The 19309-nt window shown below is 39.0% G+C and overlaps 1 protein-coding gene and 1 long non-coding RNA gene across 2 annotated transcripts; both read right to left on the bottom strand.

Moving 5' to 3' along the window:
- Positions 1 to 2211: 2211 nt before the first annotated feature.
- On the bottom strand, positions 2212 to 5403 carry LOC110188178 (uncharacterized). Its single transcript, XM_020957748.2, is given in 4 exon segments — positions 2212 to 2947; positions 2949 to 3525; positions 3595 to 4061; positions 4063 to 5403. Coding segments are annotated over 4 exon segments (1950 nt in total). The 5' UTR covers positions 4285 to 5403; the 3' UTR covers positions 2212 to 2263.
- Positions 5404 to 9945: 4542 nt separating this feature from the next.
- LOC147643905 (uncharacterized) lies at positions 9946 to 12527 on the bottom strand. Its single transcript, XR_015271439.1, has 2 exons — positions 12296 to 12527; positions 9946 to 11907 (listed from the first exon to the last, which is right to left on the bottom strand). It is a non-coding gene; the product is annotated as an uncharacterized LOC147643905 (long non-coding RNA).
- Positions 12528 to 19309: the final 6782 nt, after the last annotated feature.

A 19309-nucleotide genomic window follows, 5' to 3' on the forward strand; every position in this document is an offset into this window, starting at 1 on the left:
AAAGGACGAGATGACAAAACATCTTTGCCGTAATAAATCTCAATTGGGGAAGTAAGTAAGAAATACTTGAACAATAAATAACAATAATTATGCAGGAAAATGGTAAAATAAGTACCACATTTGTCTCCGTCCTTCCTTCCCAGTCATTCTTTCCCATCTCCCACTTTCAATCATCCATAATTGCTATTAATTGTGCTTTAGATTTGCATAGCAAATAAATCTAAGAGGGGGAGGGAAAATGCAAAGCATAAATTCAACAATTGCTTGACACTTGAGCAGAGTTTGAAAGTTTTTGTTGTCTATTGTCTAATTTATTTAGCATTGTGTAAACTTGTTCAAGGTTGAATGGGCATTTAGACCAAATGGAAATTAAATGGCAACAACACAGCATCACCGTCACCAGCAGCAGTGGCTCCAGCAGCAGCAAAGCCTCAAAGAAAAACATTTGAATTACGTCGAAGACAATTCGAAATGCCAAAAGGCAGCCAAAGTTTGGCTCCATTGTTTTGGTCCAAACTCGAAATCAAATTGTGCCAAATTACTTGGCCAGCAAAATGGTTGGGGCTAACCAATATTGCTTCTATGGTTCTATCTCTCTCCCTAAATATATAGGTACGTATGTATGTATCTCCCTCTCTGTGTCTGCTGTGGCTGTTTGTGGGTCCAAATGAATAATTTGGCATCGCAGATAAACGAAATCAATGTCCACGGCCCGGGCCCCAAAATGGCAACATCTGCACATTGCGCCGGACTCAAAGGGGGGAAAATGTAGGGAGGAGGGCGAAGCAAATGGTTTGGGGTGGTTTAGTGGAACCTATGGGCCACTCTGGGGAACTTGTTATTGAATTAAAGTGACTTGATTTACGGCGCGTTCTGGTCAAAAGCTCTTAATGGCATTTGCCACGACTCCCAGCTTCCCTTCGAACTCGCTAACCCGCTCTGTTTTGGGTCCTTTTCACATTTCTGCCACTTCATGGCATGGCACCAAGGGTCATCTGTTCTCCAAAATGAAGTTTGTGCTTAGTGATGTAACAAGCGTCAACGGGTCGTATGCGTGATATTAAGTATACGACATGTTGCACTATGAAAGCTATGAAGCAGAGATGAATGAAAGGTTGAAAAAAGTGACAGAAACTAGGAAAACTTTTGTGTAAACTTATATTTTATTAAATATCAATTTGTTAGGGGTTAAACAACAAACTATGGGAAAACAATAACTGATGTTTTTTTGCCACAAACTTGTATCATAGAAGTTTAATAACAAACAATTTGATTAAGCCTCAAGCAAATTATGTTGCTTTATCCTCTGCGTGCACGATTTTAAATATGTTTAAAACTTTGTTAATGGCATAATGTATAAATGTGAGCTTAAGAGCTTAATGAACAGTCATGGCTTAAATATTTATAATGAAAACTAACAAATTAGGCCGTCACTCATGCAGGTTGCTATATATGTACTTACTTTCGCCACCACTTGACTGCTTGTTGTGGCAGCAGCTGATAATATTGTTATCGTTGTTGGCTCTGGCATTATTGCCATTGTTGTGTGTGTGTTGCAGGAGGTACACACACACACACCCCTACACACACACCCCTCCACACACACTGAGTTGAATTTAACTAAACTAAGGCGAACCCTTAAATGACAGCAGATAGCGCTAATAATTTATGCATGCTGCATGTTGCCAGTAAGGTTCGCCCCCACCCACTGTCAGGCTTTATCTTGTAGTTGGCATTATCAGCCACGCCTCCTTAACCGCCGAGTAGACACCACATGCACACATACACACAGAGGGACAAATGGACACCCGCACACCCCCGACAAGGCTGCACATAATTTAATTAAAATGAAATCTCGCACGGGGCGCTGAACTGCAAACTGTGAATGCAAATTATTATTAATTACAGCAGAGCGACGACAAATGTTTATGCCCGCCATATGTGTGCCAGTCGCACACTCGCAGTATCTCCACATCCACATTCCTCTCCTCTTTGTGCCATCTGTTGACAGTGTGTAGTGGAAAAACAGCTTTGGTTAAGTGCTCGGGTGTTTATGTGTGGTGAATGAAATTAAGACAAATCTAAACACATTTGCTAGTCATTTATCCTAATGCCAGGCTACTTTGGCTCTGCAGGGAACCAAAGTAATGTTAGTTTTTGTCACTACTATTTTGCAGCAGGTTCTCGAGCTTCCAAAGAAACATATTGCATTTCTAACTTTTGGATATATTTTATCGTATTCAATTATTATCAAAAGTTTAAGCTACAAACAGTAGCAGTATTGTTGGATTAATGATTTCTCTATACAATAGGATTGATCCTTGTATCGATCTGTTCGTGTGATTCTTCCCTGCAGGGAAGTTTTGTTATGATCATGAAGAACCGTGGCATCGAAATGACCTCCACCAGGTTGAGTTACCAGCCGAACAGTGATGTACTCCTTGTGCTCTCGTTTGTAGGCATCCTCCACATGACTTAGTTGCAATCTTTGGCACTTGGTATAAGAACCCACCATCTCATTAATGCTATCCACAACAAATCTAGCTACATGCTGCACACTATCGAGATTGATTGAAATCTTAACATAATTGTCGCACTCACAATAATGCTCTGGAATTTCAGCGGAATTGCAGCTGCGTTCTTCGGGAATCGGGAGAAATAACGAAACATTGCGATCATTGCGTAGTTGCTGAGTTCTTCTTCGAATGTTCTCATCTTTCAGGTTCTCCAAATTGGTCAAATCCTTCAGTGTCTCGTGCAAATCATGCGTGGTAATCAGTCGGTGGGCATTGGCCTTGAGATTTTCAATTGCCAACGGAAATCGCTTGATCATCCACCGCGGATAAATGGCTATTGCCGTTGGTAGCGATATTTCTCTCATACCCTGAAGCGTCGCACTAAATTTACCAAATCGCAAGCCATGATCGGACATCAGCAGTACAAAGGTTGTTCTGAATAGTTGTCGTCGTATAAAGTTCCCTCAGATAGGCTTCATACATCACATCCGCAGTTTCTGCATACCAAATGTAGTCATGAACGCCGTGTGATTGCCAGAAGAAGGCAAAGAATCCAGTATCTTTACTCCTAGCCTCCATATGTGGCAGAAGGCTGTACCTAAATTTGTTCAAAACTTGGGTATAAGCCCTGCCACCTGTACATGAAATGGAGTTAGCACCCAACGCCTTGTAGCTAGTTTTCTGATCGATCTCATTCATGGCGGTTCGCAGGTAAAAGTCAGCTGGTTGACGTTGAAAGCCATGTGATACATATACAAAGGTTCCAGCTGAGGATGAGTCTTCGCCGAACATTGTGGCATAGCCGGCCGCCTTGAATAAGTCAAAAAGTAGATAACACTTGTCGAAACATTTAGGTTCGCTTGCCCCATAGCATCCTGTAGGACCATTCACTATTGTCTCATTTTCACCGATCAGCAAAGGCACCAAATTGGGGTAGGAGTTTTCACCAACACGATTATAACCCCACATTTCTGTATGTGTTAACTTGTCCAAAAACTTAATTGTTTTGCTGCAAATTTAATGCGGAACTTTAGTATTCTTTATATTTATTTTGATGCAAATTTTAAAGTTTATTTACCTAAAATGTCGGCGGTAGTGCATGTGGGATATGGAATCAATACCCAGGATCAAGACAGAAAGACGATTTGCGAGTTCCGGTCTTAGCTTCTTTTCCTTTTTTGGAGGTATTGGATCTGACAGGAACATGAATACATCATGGTAGAGGATACGGCCATGATCGCGCCAACACCAGACTCTTATAGATGTATTCCTCGGTTTGATCTCCTGGTAATTACGCCACTTGCTAAACCGAAATACTGTTCGTCCTACGTAACGATTATTAAAGTCATCGATTCTCTCAAAGTTGGTGTAGGCGCAAAAGATTTCACTCAGTCTTCGAATTCCGTAATACTTCCAAAGTTTAGTTTTACTAAGGGCTAGGTATAGGAAGTTCCTACCACCAATGGTTTTGGGCATCAGTACTTGGACCAAGTGGCATGAATGAGACGGTATTGGTCTCATAAAGTATTTCGCAATGGGCGACGTGGGAATCCATGGTTTGCATTTTGCAGTACGAGGTGTTCACTAGCAGATCCTTGCTCATAATCTCCAGTGGTCTTCGTGATTTAATACGAATTAGTTGTGGCTGAGGAGTTTGAATACGCAGCACAAACCAAATGCCACCCAGCAGGAAGAAGAGAGATATTGAAGTGTAAGTTACACAGGACTTCTTCATTCTCTTACATTTGATACTTGAAGTTCTTGACATTTGAAAGGACGTTTTCGGCTAAGGAATCGGAGCATTAGAAATCGATATTCTCTTGAAATCTTTAAAAGAAGTTTAACAAATAAGGCAAGTTTACTTTGATTTCAAAATTTTTGCGTAATTTATCTATATTTTAATCAAATGAGAAATAAAAGTAAAATACAATAAATAAAACTTTACGCATTATTTAATGTAGATTTTGTATAAGACCCAAACAAATTATTTGTTACTACCCAGAAGTTTGTTACTTAATAAGGGTCTTACTCTTCAAATTATTTTAAAATCTATTCGTTAAATGTAATAGGAATCATACCCAGGCCCGTACTGCTTTCGTCCTTCTAAATATTAATTCAAGATCAACAGGTCTTTTTAACTTTTAAAATAATTTAATTTAATTTAATTTAATTTACACCTTATATAATTGGTTTACTGCTGCATTGTTACTAATTCTTAACTACATTCTCTATTTTAAATGGTATTTAAACCGATTTTGTTCTTGGTTTTGCTCTTTCCGCTGTTGGTTATTTGGCTATTAGCATAGTTTACAGTTTCTGTTCCCTTGTCCATTCCTAGCCCTTTTCGGCTTTGTTTATGTTTGCCAAAAAAAGCAAAAACGAAAAGAAAATATGTACAAAGCCAAGGGAAAAAGAAAAAACAAAGTTTATATAATGAGACCCTAGAGAAACGTTCAGTGATTGAGTTTGTTTCCAGGCATTTTAATTAGACTAACTTGATTGGATTTTCCACTTGCATTTCTTTCTCCCTCACTTTACTCTGTTTACCATTTCATACCAATTTGTATGATAAGACTAACTAATGGGTATTAACTTGGATAAAAAAAATGTACTAGTAATTAGTGAGGTAAAATTTACCAATGGCACTTCAGTGTTGTTTTAGAAAAGGAAAACATGTATTAGGTTTGCTCGGAAAACTTGTCTTAATTTTAATAAAACTTGCTACAAAATGTATATATATAATAAACAATGAATTACATCTTTTATATCCTATATACATGTATTGTGAGTTGCCTTTCTTGAGGTTAAAATAACTGAGAAAAACTGCTCAAATAAACGAGGGCAACAATGTTCTGTCAAAAATTTCAATTAAATGCCCATTAAATCGCATCCTGTATTTCCTAGCCGTACACATATTGGTCTTTCTTAAGTTATTGTATCCAGATTCAAAGGTAGGTCTTGAGATAAAATACTCCAATTAATGAAAGCAACAATGTAATATATATTCCATTACAATTTTATCCTGTACTTCCAAGCTGTAACGCAATTGCATGTTGTTAAGTTATTGTATGCACATTCAACAGGAGATCTTCAAGTGCCTTGCATTTTTTAATGAAAGGAGAGGTAGCGATGGGAATTGCTCATTTATTCCGAAGGAATCAGAAACTCATCGCATGGAGAGATAGCGATGGAAGTATCTCCTTCATTCCCGAGGAATCAGAAACCCAGTGCAAGTAACCGGATCTATTTCGTAGCCAGAGACAAAATGGGAATTGTGTTTCTCATTCAATTTTCATTCCCGTTTTTCATTTTTTTTTCTACCCATTCGCTTTGTACTTTTCTTGCCGGAATGCCTTCCGCCAGCGATTTTCGGGCTGCTTGTTGTTGTTGTTTTCTTTAATTTTCCGCATACAGAGGCAACAAAGCAACGACTTCCTGCCTTCCTCTGATCTCCTTACTTCCGTTCCTCCCCTGTTCCACCCCTCCGGTTATGTCTCGTTTGCAGCATCCTGTAGCCTGTGTAAAACATATGCATATATTTTATACCATTACAGTATAACAATATTGCATTTGCTGGAACATTTCTCTCTGCCGCCTCCGAACTCCCGCAGGAAGTCTGTTTCTGTACCTCCAACTGTCTTGCGTTATGTGAATCCCGCGCGAATCCTGTGAATCCTAGCCGAGCTTCTACCACCATCCCTGGCGCTCACCTTCGTTAGCGTTGAATTACGGCAGTTCTGTGCATACCCTGTAAATGCTGTGAGCTTTGGGTGTAATGATGGTATTGGTTTTTGAAAAAAGTTTTGAAATATTATCACTAGGTATAGCAAATAAATTATAACTCCTTTTCGTTTTTAAAGTCAATAATGTATATGTTTCTTAACAAGAATATATAGATGAGAGTATCGTAGAGGCTTGCAGGATATTATAAGTTTGGGACGACCTGGTTGTCTCTCCATTGCCGTTGTTTTATTCCGTTGAATTTCAGTTTCAGTTTTTGGTTTTGGCTACAGGTTTTACCTGAGCACCAGCCAGCCAGCATCTGAAACTCTTTGGGTTGAACCGCCTCCCATTCGCTGCCTGCTCCAATTACTGTTTGCATAGTTGAGTGTCGTCTGCGGAAATTTGTTTATTTTACGCGCATTGCGTTTTGCTCCGCTTCAGTTTTGGTTCGTCCCCGGTTCGGTTGGATAACCATCTGGATGCCTCCTCTGCTCCTGCCGTTGGTGGAATCCTTGGCTACTCCTTTTCGCCGGAATCGGAACTGGAGGAGCACAATGAGACATGACGACGGCATATCCCACGACCACGACCACGACCACGACCGAGTCGCTAAGACAAACTGACAGCTAAATGCGTCAGACTCGTTGCAGATTTCATTTGGCGTGAATTCTCCCTCACATTTCCCACCCGCTCGAAACATTTTTGTTTTTCGCTTTTACATCTCTTTTTCAGTTTCTGGGGTTTTTTTTTCGTATCCGCCAATGTATTTTGCATTTTTGTAGCTTTCGTTGACATTTCCCTTGCTGCGAAACCTTGTGCATTGAGCAGGTTTATAGCTTCCTCTTCGTGCCGCTGCCGCTGCTGCTGCCAAACGGTGCAGGTTACAGTGGCAGTCAGAGTTGAATTCCCCTTCGTTGCAACAAAAAACAACAGAGGAGGTGGTAGCAAGAAATGTCAGACACAACCGTGACTACCGAAAAAGGGCAGCTGGAAAAAAATATCCACAAAAAACGAATCGTGGGAATGCTAAGGATGGGGTAGGTCCACCACGGCGTATGTGCAATAAGTTGCTCATCTAAACTGCGTTACGTATACGCACAGAGAGGCCATAAAAAAGGAAAGCCTAATGAAAATGTCATTTGAAACTGTTGACAAATAAAAGATTAAAATTACAATATTTTTTGTTTACCTAAATCCATTTAAGCTGTTGCCTTTCAACTTAATTGGAAAACGATTGATTGCCTGGAAATGTATATACTTTTTACATGGTGTACTAGATTCATACAAAGTAATAAATAAATTCTTAAATTCGGTACTAAATAATAAAGCAATTTCATAATTAAGATAGACTAAAATGGGCTTAAAACTTTCCTAATATTGGTATAAATTGAATATATAGTGTACTCAATGGCATATATTAAGCTTAAATCAGATTTCAGGCAATTGAAATCGCTTGAACTGGCTTACTTACTTACTTAGACATTGATTCAATTGGCCTTCTCAGACCAAGTGGACTCATGACGAAACATGGTCGAGAGGAGAACGAGGAAGGCTTCAATCACTTGACATGTTCAGCAGTCAATTTGTGGATTGCTGGGATTGCTACCCCTCAACCTCGCTCCTCTCTCCTCTCGATTTTGGCCCTAATATTGCTACTTTTGCTCAGTGCTCATCTTCTGTGTGTGATGGTACTGCTACTGGTCCTCCGGCTTCTGCTCTTGCTACCCCTCTGGATCCTGCTCCTGCTACCTCCTTTCCACTCCTCCTCTTGCAACTATGACATGCTACTGGCCCTTGTGCCAACTGACTGACCGACCAGAAGAGTCGAGTCCACTATGCAGTTGGCCTGCGGCCAGGTATGTCGACCTGCCAGGGGAACTGGTAGCATATGAGCATCCGTCCGTTGTTGGATGTGGTTGCTGGCTTAAACTCCTGCTTCTGCACATGCATTTGTACCTGCTGCACCTGCTGCCATTGTCCTGGCCCTCAACTATGCGATGACGGGAGCCGCCTTGAATCCGTTGGCCCAACTATGTCCGGAGATAGAAGTGGGGAGGGAGGGTTTTCAGATGAAAAGTAGCAGGACGCCATGAGCAGCTAACAAGCCGATCAACATCCCACATGTGAGAGAGTCTAGGAAATATTCCAGAATACACCCAAGCTAAGTGGTTCATTTATACTTTGTGAAATTTAGTAATACTTCAGTAATACAAATTATAGTACCACTAGTTATTTTTGTAATTAAATTTACCCCAATTTTAGTTCGAAAATTAAGTAAGTTGCTATGTCCCAAAGTCACATATTTCTTGTTAATATAACCGCAAAATTTCTCCTCGGGTGTTACTCCTGTGATTGCTATTTGTCAGCTTACAAAATTACTTTGGTCTGGACCAAAGTTTTTGGGTGGGTTGGAGGATAACACAGGACCAACTTGCTGCCAATAACTCAACTAATTGTCGCTGCAAGAGGTCCTTCCATCCCCATGCTGCGTCCTTTGCGCCCATCACGCTGACAGAAAAATGAGCTACGAATTGTTAATTTCGAGCTGCAGCTGAGCAAAGAAATCGTTTTGGCCAAGCCAAGCGAACGTAACCGAGTGGCAGCATTATTAAAGCCTTGTCAGCAGCAGCAGTAGCAGCAGCACCAGTAGCAGCCGCACGTGGCGCAAATTGTGGCATAAAACGGTAGCAAAGACACCTGCTGGCTGCTCTGCATATTAATAAGTTGCTTCAACCGCCACGCTTTCCCAGCCACCATAATGTATATTTCCTCCTGCCTCAGATGGAGGCCAGGTTAGTTGGTTGGGCTGTGCTGGCCCAGCTGGCCATAGTTGGGCATTCATTAGACTCGTTGGGCGATTGTTGCCTTCATCGTTCTTGGCCAACATTGCGTATACGCCGCGTTGTCGCTGCTGGCAGCCACTCTGTCTGGCTTTAAAGCCTTAAATCATTGGGCAATCATTTGTGGGAATTTTTTAACATTATTTATAATATAAAGGTGTAGGGAAAACGAAGATATAGAGTATATTTTAAGCTATATACAACAATAAACACCTTCAGGATATATTCAATGCAACTCAATGTTCATAAAATATATTCTTTTGATTATAATGGTACATTCTATTTTAGGCTGAGCTCTGCATTGCACTTAATTTTGTTGGTCTTGAAATCCTTGCCTCGAATTGGATTGCAAAAAATAGTTGCATGTCCGGTTGTCCGGTTGACCAAGCCCTTAAATATGCACCGCAATCCCAATTGCTTTCTTGTGTTCTCGCAATCGAAGAACACGAGCGCTAATGGCCTAAGCTGCATCAAAAGAACCAAAAAAAAAAAAGAAAAAGCTGCGAAAGTCTGGCGACAGGATGTCTGCAGTCTGCAGCAGGACTCGTTGTCAGCCTGTCTGTCCTTTCAGCTGCATTGCCGCACTGCTGAACTTGAGTTGAGGAGGGGGATCCTTTGGTTTGAGCGGCTTCATTGTATATCGAAGGGCGGCGGCTTTGGGTTGGCGCTGACGCCAGGGATTCCCTCCTTTCATGCCAGGACCTCCGCCTAACGACTCTCTGTAGCCAGTTGCCAAATTTACTTCAATCTTTTTTTTATTTGTCGCCATGGCACGTAGAGCGTGCTAAATTTTCCGCACGCATTCTTCGCTTTATCTCTACTTTTTTACCTATATCTCTTCATCTCCTTCCCTTCCGTTCTCACTATCGATTTGATCCTTTGGTATTCTTTTTCATTCTATCCTGTAAATATTATATGACACTATTGTTTTATTTAATTTGTATATGCAATTGAAAAAAGAAAAAATATTTTACATTTGAAGGCCTAAACAAAAGAGGATTACAGAGCATGTAATTTATCTAATTGACAATTGATTTATATTTTGTTAAAAATGATTGGTATTTGCTAAAAAGGAATTAGTTTTTAATTAATTAAATGTGATGTGGAATTTGTAAATTACCACATAAAATGAAACTATAAATCTTGCAATTATAAAATTTGATAACATTCTTTTTTTTACTATAAAAATTAGATTGCAGATATTTTATGATATATTTATTTGCCTGGCTAAAATCAGATTTTTTTAATTAGAGGATATCTTGAAAATGGAAGACTTCCCACTGGCTTTTCTCTTCCCTCTTTTTTTTCCTGATGAGTGCACTCCATTGCCAGTGGCTCGCTGGGCCCTCTGGCAGTTTGCCAAAAAACTGTCAAAGCAACACGAGACAACGCCCCCTTGCCCCTTATACCATGCTCCAGCCAGATTTCCGCAACCCCGGTTGAAAGTCGAATATCCTGGCAAAGGACAGGGACATGTGTGAGTGTCAGTGGAAGCTTTGAGGGGGAATGGGGCTCACTATGAAAATTCTATACAAATAAAAATGCAATTCACACAAATGGACTGTTCTCTCTCGTTTTGCTGTGAAACACTGACAGGGCCATAGGGATTGGGCTGGGTTAAGGGGTGTTCAAAAAAAAGAAAACAATGAAAATCTAAAAAATAAAAAAGAATCCAGTGATAAACGTGGACAAGCGGCAAAGATTGAATTAGTTTGTCGGTCCTTGTTTCGGGACAGGAGTGGACATGGGGAATTGAGTGATGAGAGGACTGTACGGATAGGATATACTCACTCTGGATGCCATAGTTCATTTGTTGTACTGCCTGTCGACGCACTCGAATTCCCTGTCAAATGCATTTATTGATTTACTCCATAAATCTATTGTTCGTTGGTTTAAAAATAAAAATACGAAAAATGAAAAATCCTGAATGCCAAAAACCTATTCTGAAATCTATAGCAAACATCTAATTGGAAGACATGCTGTCCAACGTAAATTGAAAATAAACCATCATCATCATTTTCAGCTTTTCCTGTCAGCTGGGTTTTCATTTGTTTTTGAAATAAATTGTTTTATATTGAATTATCTCATTGTTAACTGAAATGGAATTATTTGAATACTATTTTTGTTTTAATAACTTTATATTTCTGTCCTGCAATACCCCTGGCTAACTAAGTTAACAAAGTCAATTACACAAGATTTTATTTTAAACTTTATGTTTTGTATTTTTTTTTCTCTATCAAAAGTTAATATCCTGTTCTGCATGAAACAGCAACAGTCGTCAATAATTGTTTGCTTCAACAATTTCGATTTCCGCAATCCCAACAACTTTGCAATGACCACGTTCCGATGTCCTAGGCCAGCAGCAAATAGTTTTCTAATAAATTGGATAAACGGAAAATGCTGAAGCACAAAAAGGGCCAACACACACAAAATTTGCCAACAATGCAAACTGGCTGGAACGATGATGGGTCAAGGTTTATGGCTTTTATTTTTTGGGTAAAATATTCAAGGAACTTTGACACTTTGTTATTAAGCCGCCCCCAGAAGGCGTTTATGTAATATGCTCGTTTCCATATTCATGAATTGCCTGTCCTCAAGACATGAGTGCACGTTAGCCCGATTATTTTGAATAATGACTGCATACGCATTCGATGTCGGTGTCGGCCGGACATGATTCATAAATATTCAAAATGCATTTGCCTGCATCCTCTCCACTGACATTGATGCTGATTCCGATGGGCACCATGTGGATCCAATGTCGGCGATATGGTGTCCGAAAAATGCCAGAGATTACGTCTGTTGTATGAATTCATTGCACACACTCCAAGCTGAGAGAAAGAAAAATAAGTGAAAAATGTTTTGGTGTCAACAAAAAAAATATCCTCTGTCTGGAAAACATATTGCCAACCGAAAAGGTAAAAATGAAATAGGAAAATGTAGTGGTTCCCTTATATATTTATTAAAAAATATTAATATAGAAGAATATGCTATATGATTATATTTTGAGTCCGTGCAATATCTATAATATATAAAATAAAAAGTTTTATAATGTTTTCATCCCGATCAATATATTATTGGTGATTTTTAAGGTTTTTACACAGTTTTCTCTTAATGAAAAAAATAGTTATTTAGTCGAATTAAAAGATATTAACACATTTTTCTATCATAAATCATACCCATATCATACCTTCACCATATTTTATGTAATTTTATTACCTACTCAACATGCTGTATATCCCCATTGATTCCCTTATTTAATGGGTAAAACCTGCCTGCAATTCGTTCCTGTACCGGACTGGCCATGACTGATGTGCTGTTGAAAATGTATTTATAAAATTTATGCACTGCCCACACCAGAGGTCCTCGAGTACTCAACTTGGCAAGTGGAATCTTCACTTTATGACCGGGCCAAGTCAAGAACTTTACGGATGGACTGCAACTATTTCGAATCCATTTGGGAGCTCGAGTGTTTCTTTGCTTATATCTTGATTTATATATTTGCTTAACGGGCTCTCACAAAACTAAACGAAACGAAACGATGCGAATGCGAGTGCGAGTGCGAGTTGGAGTCCGAGTTAGATGAAGCATCAAGTCATCAATTAGGCCGAAAGCCAACAGTTGTCAATTAAATGGGAATGACAGGAAAATTGGTAGCTCCGTTCTGTGGGCCGGAATAAACGTTAGGCATCTAATTGGGTCTTTAAAGCATAAGGGAGATGAAGTTCGGATCCGATGTTGAGAGGAATGAACTTAAGGTGGAGATGCTCATTAACTACGGGGAATAAACTGTTAGGCAGAGGAGATGGTCAAAGGGAGTGGAGGTGTGCACGAGGAAACCTAGAACCGTTCACCTTTACCTCATCATCAGCATCATCATCATCATTATCATCATCAAGAGATTCTCACCAGGTTCCCTCCCTCCCCCCACCTCTTCATCTGCCCGGGAAAAGTGTTTAATTACAGGGCACAGCAAATCCGCCAGCATATTGACCCAGCCAAGTGGAACGTGTCGAGTACGGTTTGTTAGAGCGAGTCAGCTGAGTTAACTTGCCATCCCTTTCTCCCGAAAACCTTAACCCTTTGACATGCTCATATCCTACGCAAAACAGAAAAAAAGACAAGAATAAAATGGAAAACAGCAAAGACAAATGAACAGATAGCAAACGTCATTAGTATTCAAGTTTGGGTCTGGGGCGAGGGTTAATCGACAACTACGAAAGGTTATCTATGGAGCTAATCAAGGGTGACACAGGCAGAGACGACAGGGGGTGGATTTTCTTGTGATAATAAGGAGAAAGGAAAACCTTTTGTATTTTTCCCCAAAAAAGTAATTTTACCTTAGAGAAACGTTTGTAAAACTTTGTAAACTGATGTTACAGCAGGTTGCTAAGATCTAAGATTTTATGTTTGTTAATTTGAACTTTTTGTAGGGAAAATGTACTTGCATAAAATCTGATTTTCTTCTTTAATTTGTATAAATTTAAATATCAACCCTCCGCGACTTTTCAGATTGCTTCTACTTTGCCATATGTTGGACTTCATCGTGGTTGTATTTGCTGTCCATGGTCGTCCTTTTGCCATCTGTGGGTCACATGCTTAGGTAGGGATGGGTCTTTTTTGGGGGGATGTAAATGGAGGTTGAGGTTGGGGATTCCGGTCTCTGGTCTCCGGATTCAAGTGGGTTTTGGTATGGCACCCATTGGTGCGTATAGAGTCTGTCGACAGCGACCTTTCCGTTGACTTTTCCACTTTGACGAAATTAAATCTGCAATGCTAAAATGATGATGGACGCGAGTGTGTGTGCATGTGTTGCGCTTGAATGGTAATTGAAAAAGTCAACAAATAAAGGGAGAAAAATACAGAAGAGTGGAAGAGTATTAGACGTGATGATGAAGGTTTTTTTTTTTTTGTGTTTCTGAGACTTGAAATGTATTTTAAATTTACATTTAATGCGAGTCTGCGGATGATAAGAAATCTCTTTAGTTTCTAAAAAACATTTAAAGTGTATTATGTAGAGATAAAATATAAAGTGCCACAAATGTTGTTAAGAGATAAAAGCGAGATTAAATTAAGGAAGATTTACCATAAGAAATTTGTATACTTACGCCTGACTTTATTAAAATTCAGTGTTTTACAGACATATTTTATTTATTTATCAAGTTAACATTTGATATCAGTACATATCTTTAATTTATATATCTTATCGAGCTTATGTACTTAATATATAATTGTCGTTTAGTTAATCTTATAAATTATTAATCTAAATAAAATACTGAACGTGACCAGAAATATATAAGTAGGCCATTTATGGTGATATTAATGCAATCACGCCTTTACCAAGAAATCATATCTTTTAATCAGAACTTTCATATCGCACACACTTATGCTGGTTGATATTAGTGACAAGTCAAGAGTTAAACACTCCAAAGTTATTTAATAACATTTGTTTAGGTAATGACATTGTTATGCAATTAAAATCAATTTCAATTCCACTCTCTAACATCCTTAATGGTTGTCAAATAAGCATATTAAATGCTTATTTATCTTCTGTGTTGATAATTAGCACTGACAAATGTTAAATTGTTGTGCCAAAATTAGTCATATGCATAATTTCAAAGCATGGAAAATCCAGTCCAGTGCACATGAATATTTATTAATTAATATGTACCCTAAAGGTATTTAATGGAGCTATTGGTCAAAGATACATTTATATCAAATCAAAGCACACACATCCCAGGTTCATTCATTACTCTGCATTTGTGCAAGTCCAAACTCCTTTGTCCGTTTGCCTAAAGCTCCGACTAATGCGACCGTTCAACATTTTAGTCCATGTCCGAAGTCCAGATCAGCAGCTGAAGGAGACTCCTGACTCCGACTCCCAATCTGGGTGCTACTCCCTCTCCATCTCCGAATCACAATCAAGGGCGAGTTACGGAATCAAAAGCAGCGACCGAAGCAAAATCAGGAGCAGCAACAACTGTAATGGCTTTAGAGTGAAACACTTTAGTAATTGGTAGCTTATTTCCATCAGCAGGCGGGCAGGTCTTGGGTTGGGTTAGTGTCCAAAAGGAAAAACTAAGGGAAATGAAGGGGACATGGCCAGAAAACAGGGCCAAGAACTGGAGCCAGAGCTAAGGACCAAAGCCGGAGCTAACGGCATCACGATTATGCACAAAAGCCCGACTGTCAAGCTTAATGTGAAATGTCGCACAAATGAAACAAATGCAGAAAGCAATAGGTGGGGGTAAGATCGGTATAATGGCCAGGGGAATAGTCTGGAGAGGAAAGGAGAAAAGGGGGGAGGGTTGACAGGAAAATAAAATGGAAATGACACATCTTACACACAGCTTTAATACGGGGCTTTATTGTGTTGTCTGTGTGTGCTTTTGGCCAGATAAACTTCAAGAGAATCTCCATATATCTACGGTTCTTACATATTTTTTATATCCTGTAAAAGTTGAGTGCTAGGGTATATATGTTATAGGAAAACTACGCTAAAACTTATAATTAATATTCTTGATTAACAGTAAGAGATGATTGGATTTAAGATAAACTTAAGAGCTAAATGAACATGTGTGTTCTTGAATTAATAAGTTTCACAAATTGGTGTTAAAACGTATTAATAGTTCATTATCACTCAGGTCCTTAAGGTAATATTTAATCACAATCACAAAGGCGTCTTAATTTGTTTCTAAAAATGTTTATAAACTTTCAAAAATACAATATATTTTAAAATATTCAATGACCGCGTTCTCCATGGTCGGTACTCTCCACTTAAGTATTACTTTCTTTCTCTTATCTACCTTGAAAGGTAGATATATGCGCGTATTTGTCTCCCACAGGGCAATACCACCACCAACTAGGGGAAAAAGCAAAGATTCAGGAACGAGGGAACGCAAAAAAGGCTCCTACTTTGACATAATTAAACGCATTTGAAAGATGAAGATGTCGCCGCTGTCGCAAATGGAGGGAACAAGAGCAAGATGAAGATGTTGATGGTGGTGACACCCCTGTGTTGGGTCTCCCTACCTTTCTCTCCCCTCTCCCAAAGCTGAGCCTGATTCATGACCATGGCCTCGACTAGGCAAAAGGTGTGGAAATCTGCCACCTTTGCTATCTCCAGCCTCCATCCACTTGTCGTCCAATCTCCGAGATGCCACCACATTGATGATGAAGCTGATTATGTTCGGCTCCCTGGCTATGTCCCCGTCATCAGCCTCCTCGGCCATATCTTCATCTTACAATTTTTTTACTCGCCCGCCCGATGATGAAGATGAAGTGTGCTTGGTTTATCAATATTACACTAATGAAAATAATTATTATGACACGTAGAATATGTCACATCTGTCAGAGAATAAATTCATAGTATTAACTATATAATTGTTCGCATTAATCAAATATTATTTCATTTAAAAATCTCAATTAAAGTTCTTTGAACTTTAAGAAATCCATTAAATACATTTTAAACTTGAAGAAAGATTCCCAAATAATTATTATGGCACACAGAATATGTCTCATCTATCAGGGAATTTATTAATACTATTTACTATATTATTATACTTATTTATCAAATATTATTTCATTTAAACTTTTCAATTAAAGTCCTTAAAAGTATCACAAGCCATAAAAAACATTCTTAACTTGAAGAAGCAATCTTAGAACTAAAGTCTTGGCTATAATAATCTTGTTTCAAATACTTGCCTTGATGAATGAATTCATAAATCTTTGTGAAAACTTCTTTTGCCATTTTTTTCGGTGTGTGTGTCTATGCAACAGAATTGGAAGAAGCTTCCTCTAGCTTCACCGGTGGCGCAAGTTGAAAAGATTTGTGCGGCATTCGAGGCATTTTATTTGAGTTATTTAGTTGGTCGGCTGATGATATTTTCCCCCATCCGCCTCCTGGCCTCCTTGATCGTTGTTGCTCCTCCGCAGACATTGCTGTTGGCATTTTATGGCGGCCATTTCTCTTATTTAAGGTGCGAGCGCATCGGGAATGCCACCATTCCAGTTCTTCCACGGCCTCTTCTGCTGCTTCTGCTGATGTTGCTGCTTCACTGCTGCTTGTGGTTGCTGTTGCTATTTGCTGCCATTCTTGTTGTTGTTAAATCCATAAATTATGCAGACATTTAACAGCAGCCGCAAGACCGAGGAAAATTACGTATACGCCGCGTGTTCGCCGCTTGTCCGTTCATAATTTAAGTTTTTCCGCTTTCGGCTGCTGTTGTTTTTGCCATTTGTTGTCTCCTCGGTTAGCTGATGTTGTTCTTGTTTGTCAACATGTCTCAGGGTGTTGGCAGCGGTTTATTGTTGCTGCTTGCTGGATCTATATATATAGATGTATATATGTATCTGGGAGAGTGTGTTTTATTTGTGTGCCGCCTGCGGCCATGGTGATAACTCTGATGACGTTGATGAAAAACTTTTGATTGATGTGGTGGCAAAAACTTCATGTTTGTCATTAGGCGCAGCTAGAAGGAAAATCAGGCTACAGGGGGGAGCTAAAGGGTTTCCTGGATGCGGTATGTGTGTGTGTATATATCGTATATATCGGCGGAAAGAAGCGAACAAGTTTTTGGCATAACAAACGACAGTCGGCAAAAAGTTTTCCCTGAGTGTGTGTGAGTGTGTGTGTGGATTCAGCACTTGAAGAGCTTTGCGAAAAGTTTTGTTTATTAATTAATTGAGGAGGGCTCGTGCATGTGAGTGGCTCGAAAGAGTTTGCTCTATGCGTAGCCAAAATTGTCGAGTTTTTGGTGGCATTAAATTGAGTGAAAAGTTTACTTTACGGACGAAAAATGTCAAAAAAGTAATTGCAGCCTTTGAATATGCATAGATATTTTATTTAAATTAGATTTATTTATTTTATTTATATTTAATAGCTAAATATATTTTTAATAAATAGAAAAAAAATCAAAGTTGAAAAGATCACATCATGTCTAAATAACAAAACATCACTTTAACTTTGCGATATATATGCAATGCTTTAACAAATATAATATATTTAACTGAAACCTTCAAGAGTTCTACCTGGTGGCACCTTCTTTGTTTTTTTAACTGCAGCTTTAACTATGGTTTTACCTGGTGGACTCTTCACTCCCTTGCCATCCTGCGTGTCCTTGCCAACACCACCACCTTTTAGAAGTAGGAGCCATTCATTACGGCGTGTTTGCCTTTGCCTAGTTGCAACCAACAATGCCACACTTTTCCCCACTTTCGTAGTTTTTGTTTCTACTTTTTATTCTACTCTCTCGTCTTTTTTCCCTCAGTTTTGTTGGGCACTTTTTAAACTTTTCTCGTTATTTTTGCACATTCGCTTGGGTTTTATGGGCACTGCTACACTAATTACCTTGTTTTTCGGAGAATTAACTTTTCGATTACTGTTGCCACAGTTTGTAACTGCTGCAATGAAGAAAAAGACGAAGGAAAATGAGAAGTTCAGGAACTTACAAGTGCGGAAAATAAAAATATCGATGCGCGGGGTTAACGTGGCAAAAAGGGGGAAACTGTTGTAACGAGTAAATTGTTTCTAGAATTCCAACTGACCCTCAAACTCTATCGTACACACATTTTGCAAAAATTATGAAAAATATGCTAAAAAGCAGCGGAGAGAAGCAAATCGCAGACAGAAATGTTTGCGGTTTGGCAGTTTGAAAGTCCCCCTTTTTGGCCTCCTACATAGCGGCCCCCTTTTTCATTCACACTTTGATGGGGGGCAGTAAATTGAGGTCGACCTTGTTGGGTGGTAGTTGCTTTTTTTTAGGGAGAAAATTTATGCTACTGCTGCAGCACAACATACATATATGCATATATGTACCTAGCTAAATGAGATTATTAATGAATAAAGAGTGCCTGCTGATGGGTGTTGCCACAGCTGGATCGTATAAAGTTTGTTACTTTACTCCTATTTTCCCGCCCAAATAACTTTCTCCTCCTCGATGGGGCCATCCTTCTTTAGCCTTTTCATAAACTTTTTGGCAGACTGTTTTGAAAACGAATTATCTCGAATCGAATTAAATGTTGATAATGGCTTAATTTGGCCATTTAAATTGAAAACTCATAAATGGAGAGAGACTTGTCTTTTGGACAAGTTATAAAGTTTTCAAAGTTTTTCCCCAAAGTCTTAGCTTTTAGCTTTAAACTTCTTCACTTGCCAACTTTTAATTTGCTTTGACTTGAAAGTTTGTCATGAAAGTGCAATTAACTAATTATCTCTTTCTTATTTTCTTGCAG

The sequence above is a fragment of the Drosophila serrata genome, unplaced genomic scaffold (assembly GCF_035046125.1).
Source record: "Drosophila serrata isolate PLE 108 unplaced genomic scaffold, ASM3504612v1 contig_241, whole genome shotgun sequence".
NCBI classification, from domain to species: Eukaryota; Metazoa; Arthropoda; class Insecta; order Diptera; family Drosophilidae; genus Drosophila; species Drosophila serrata.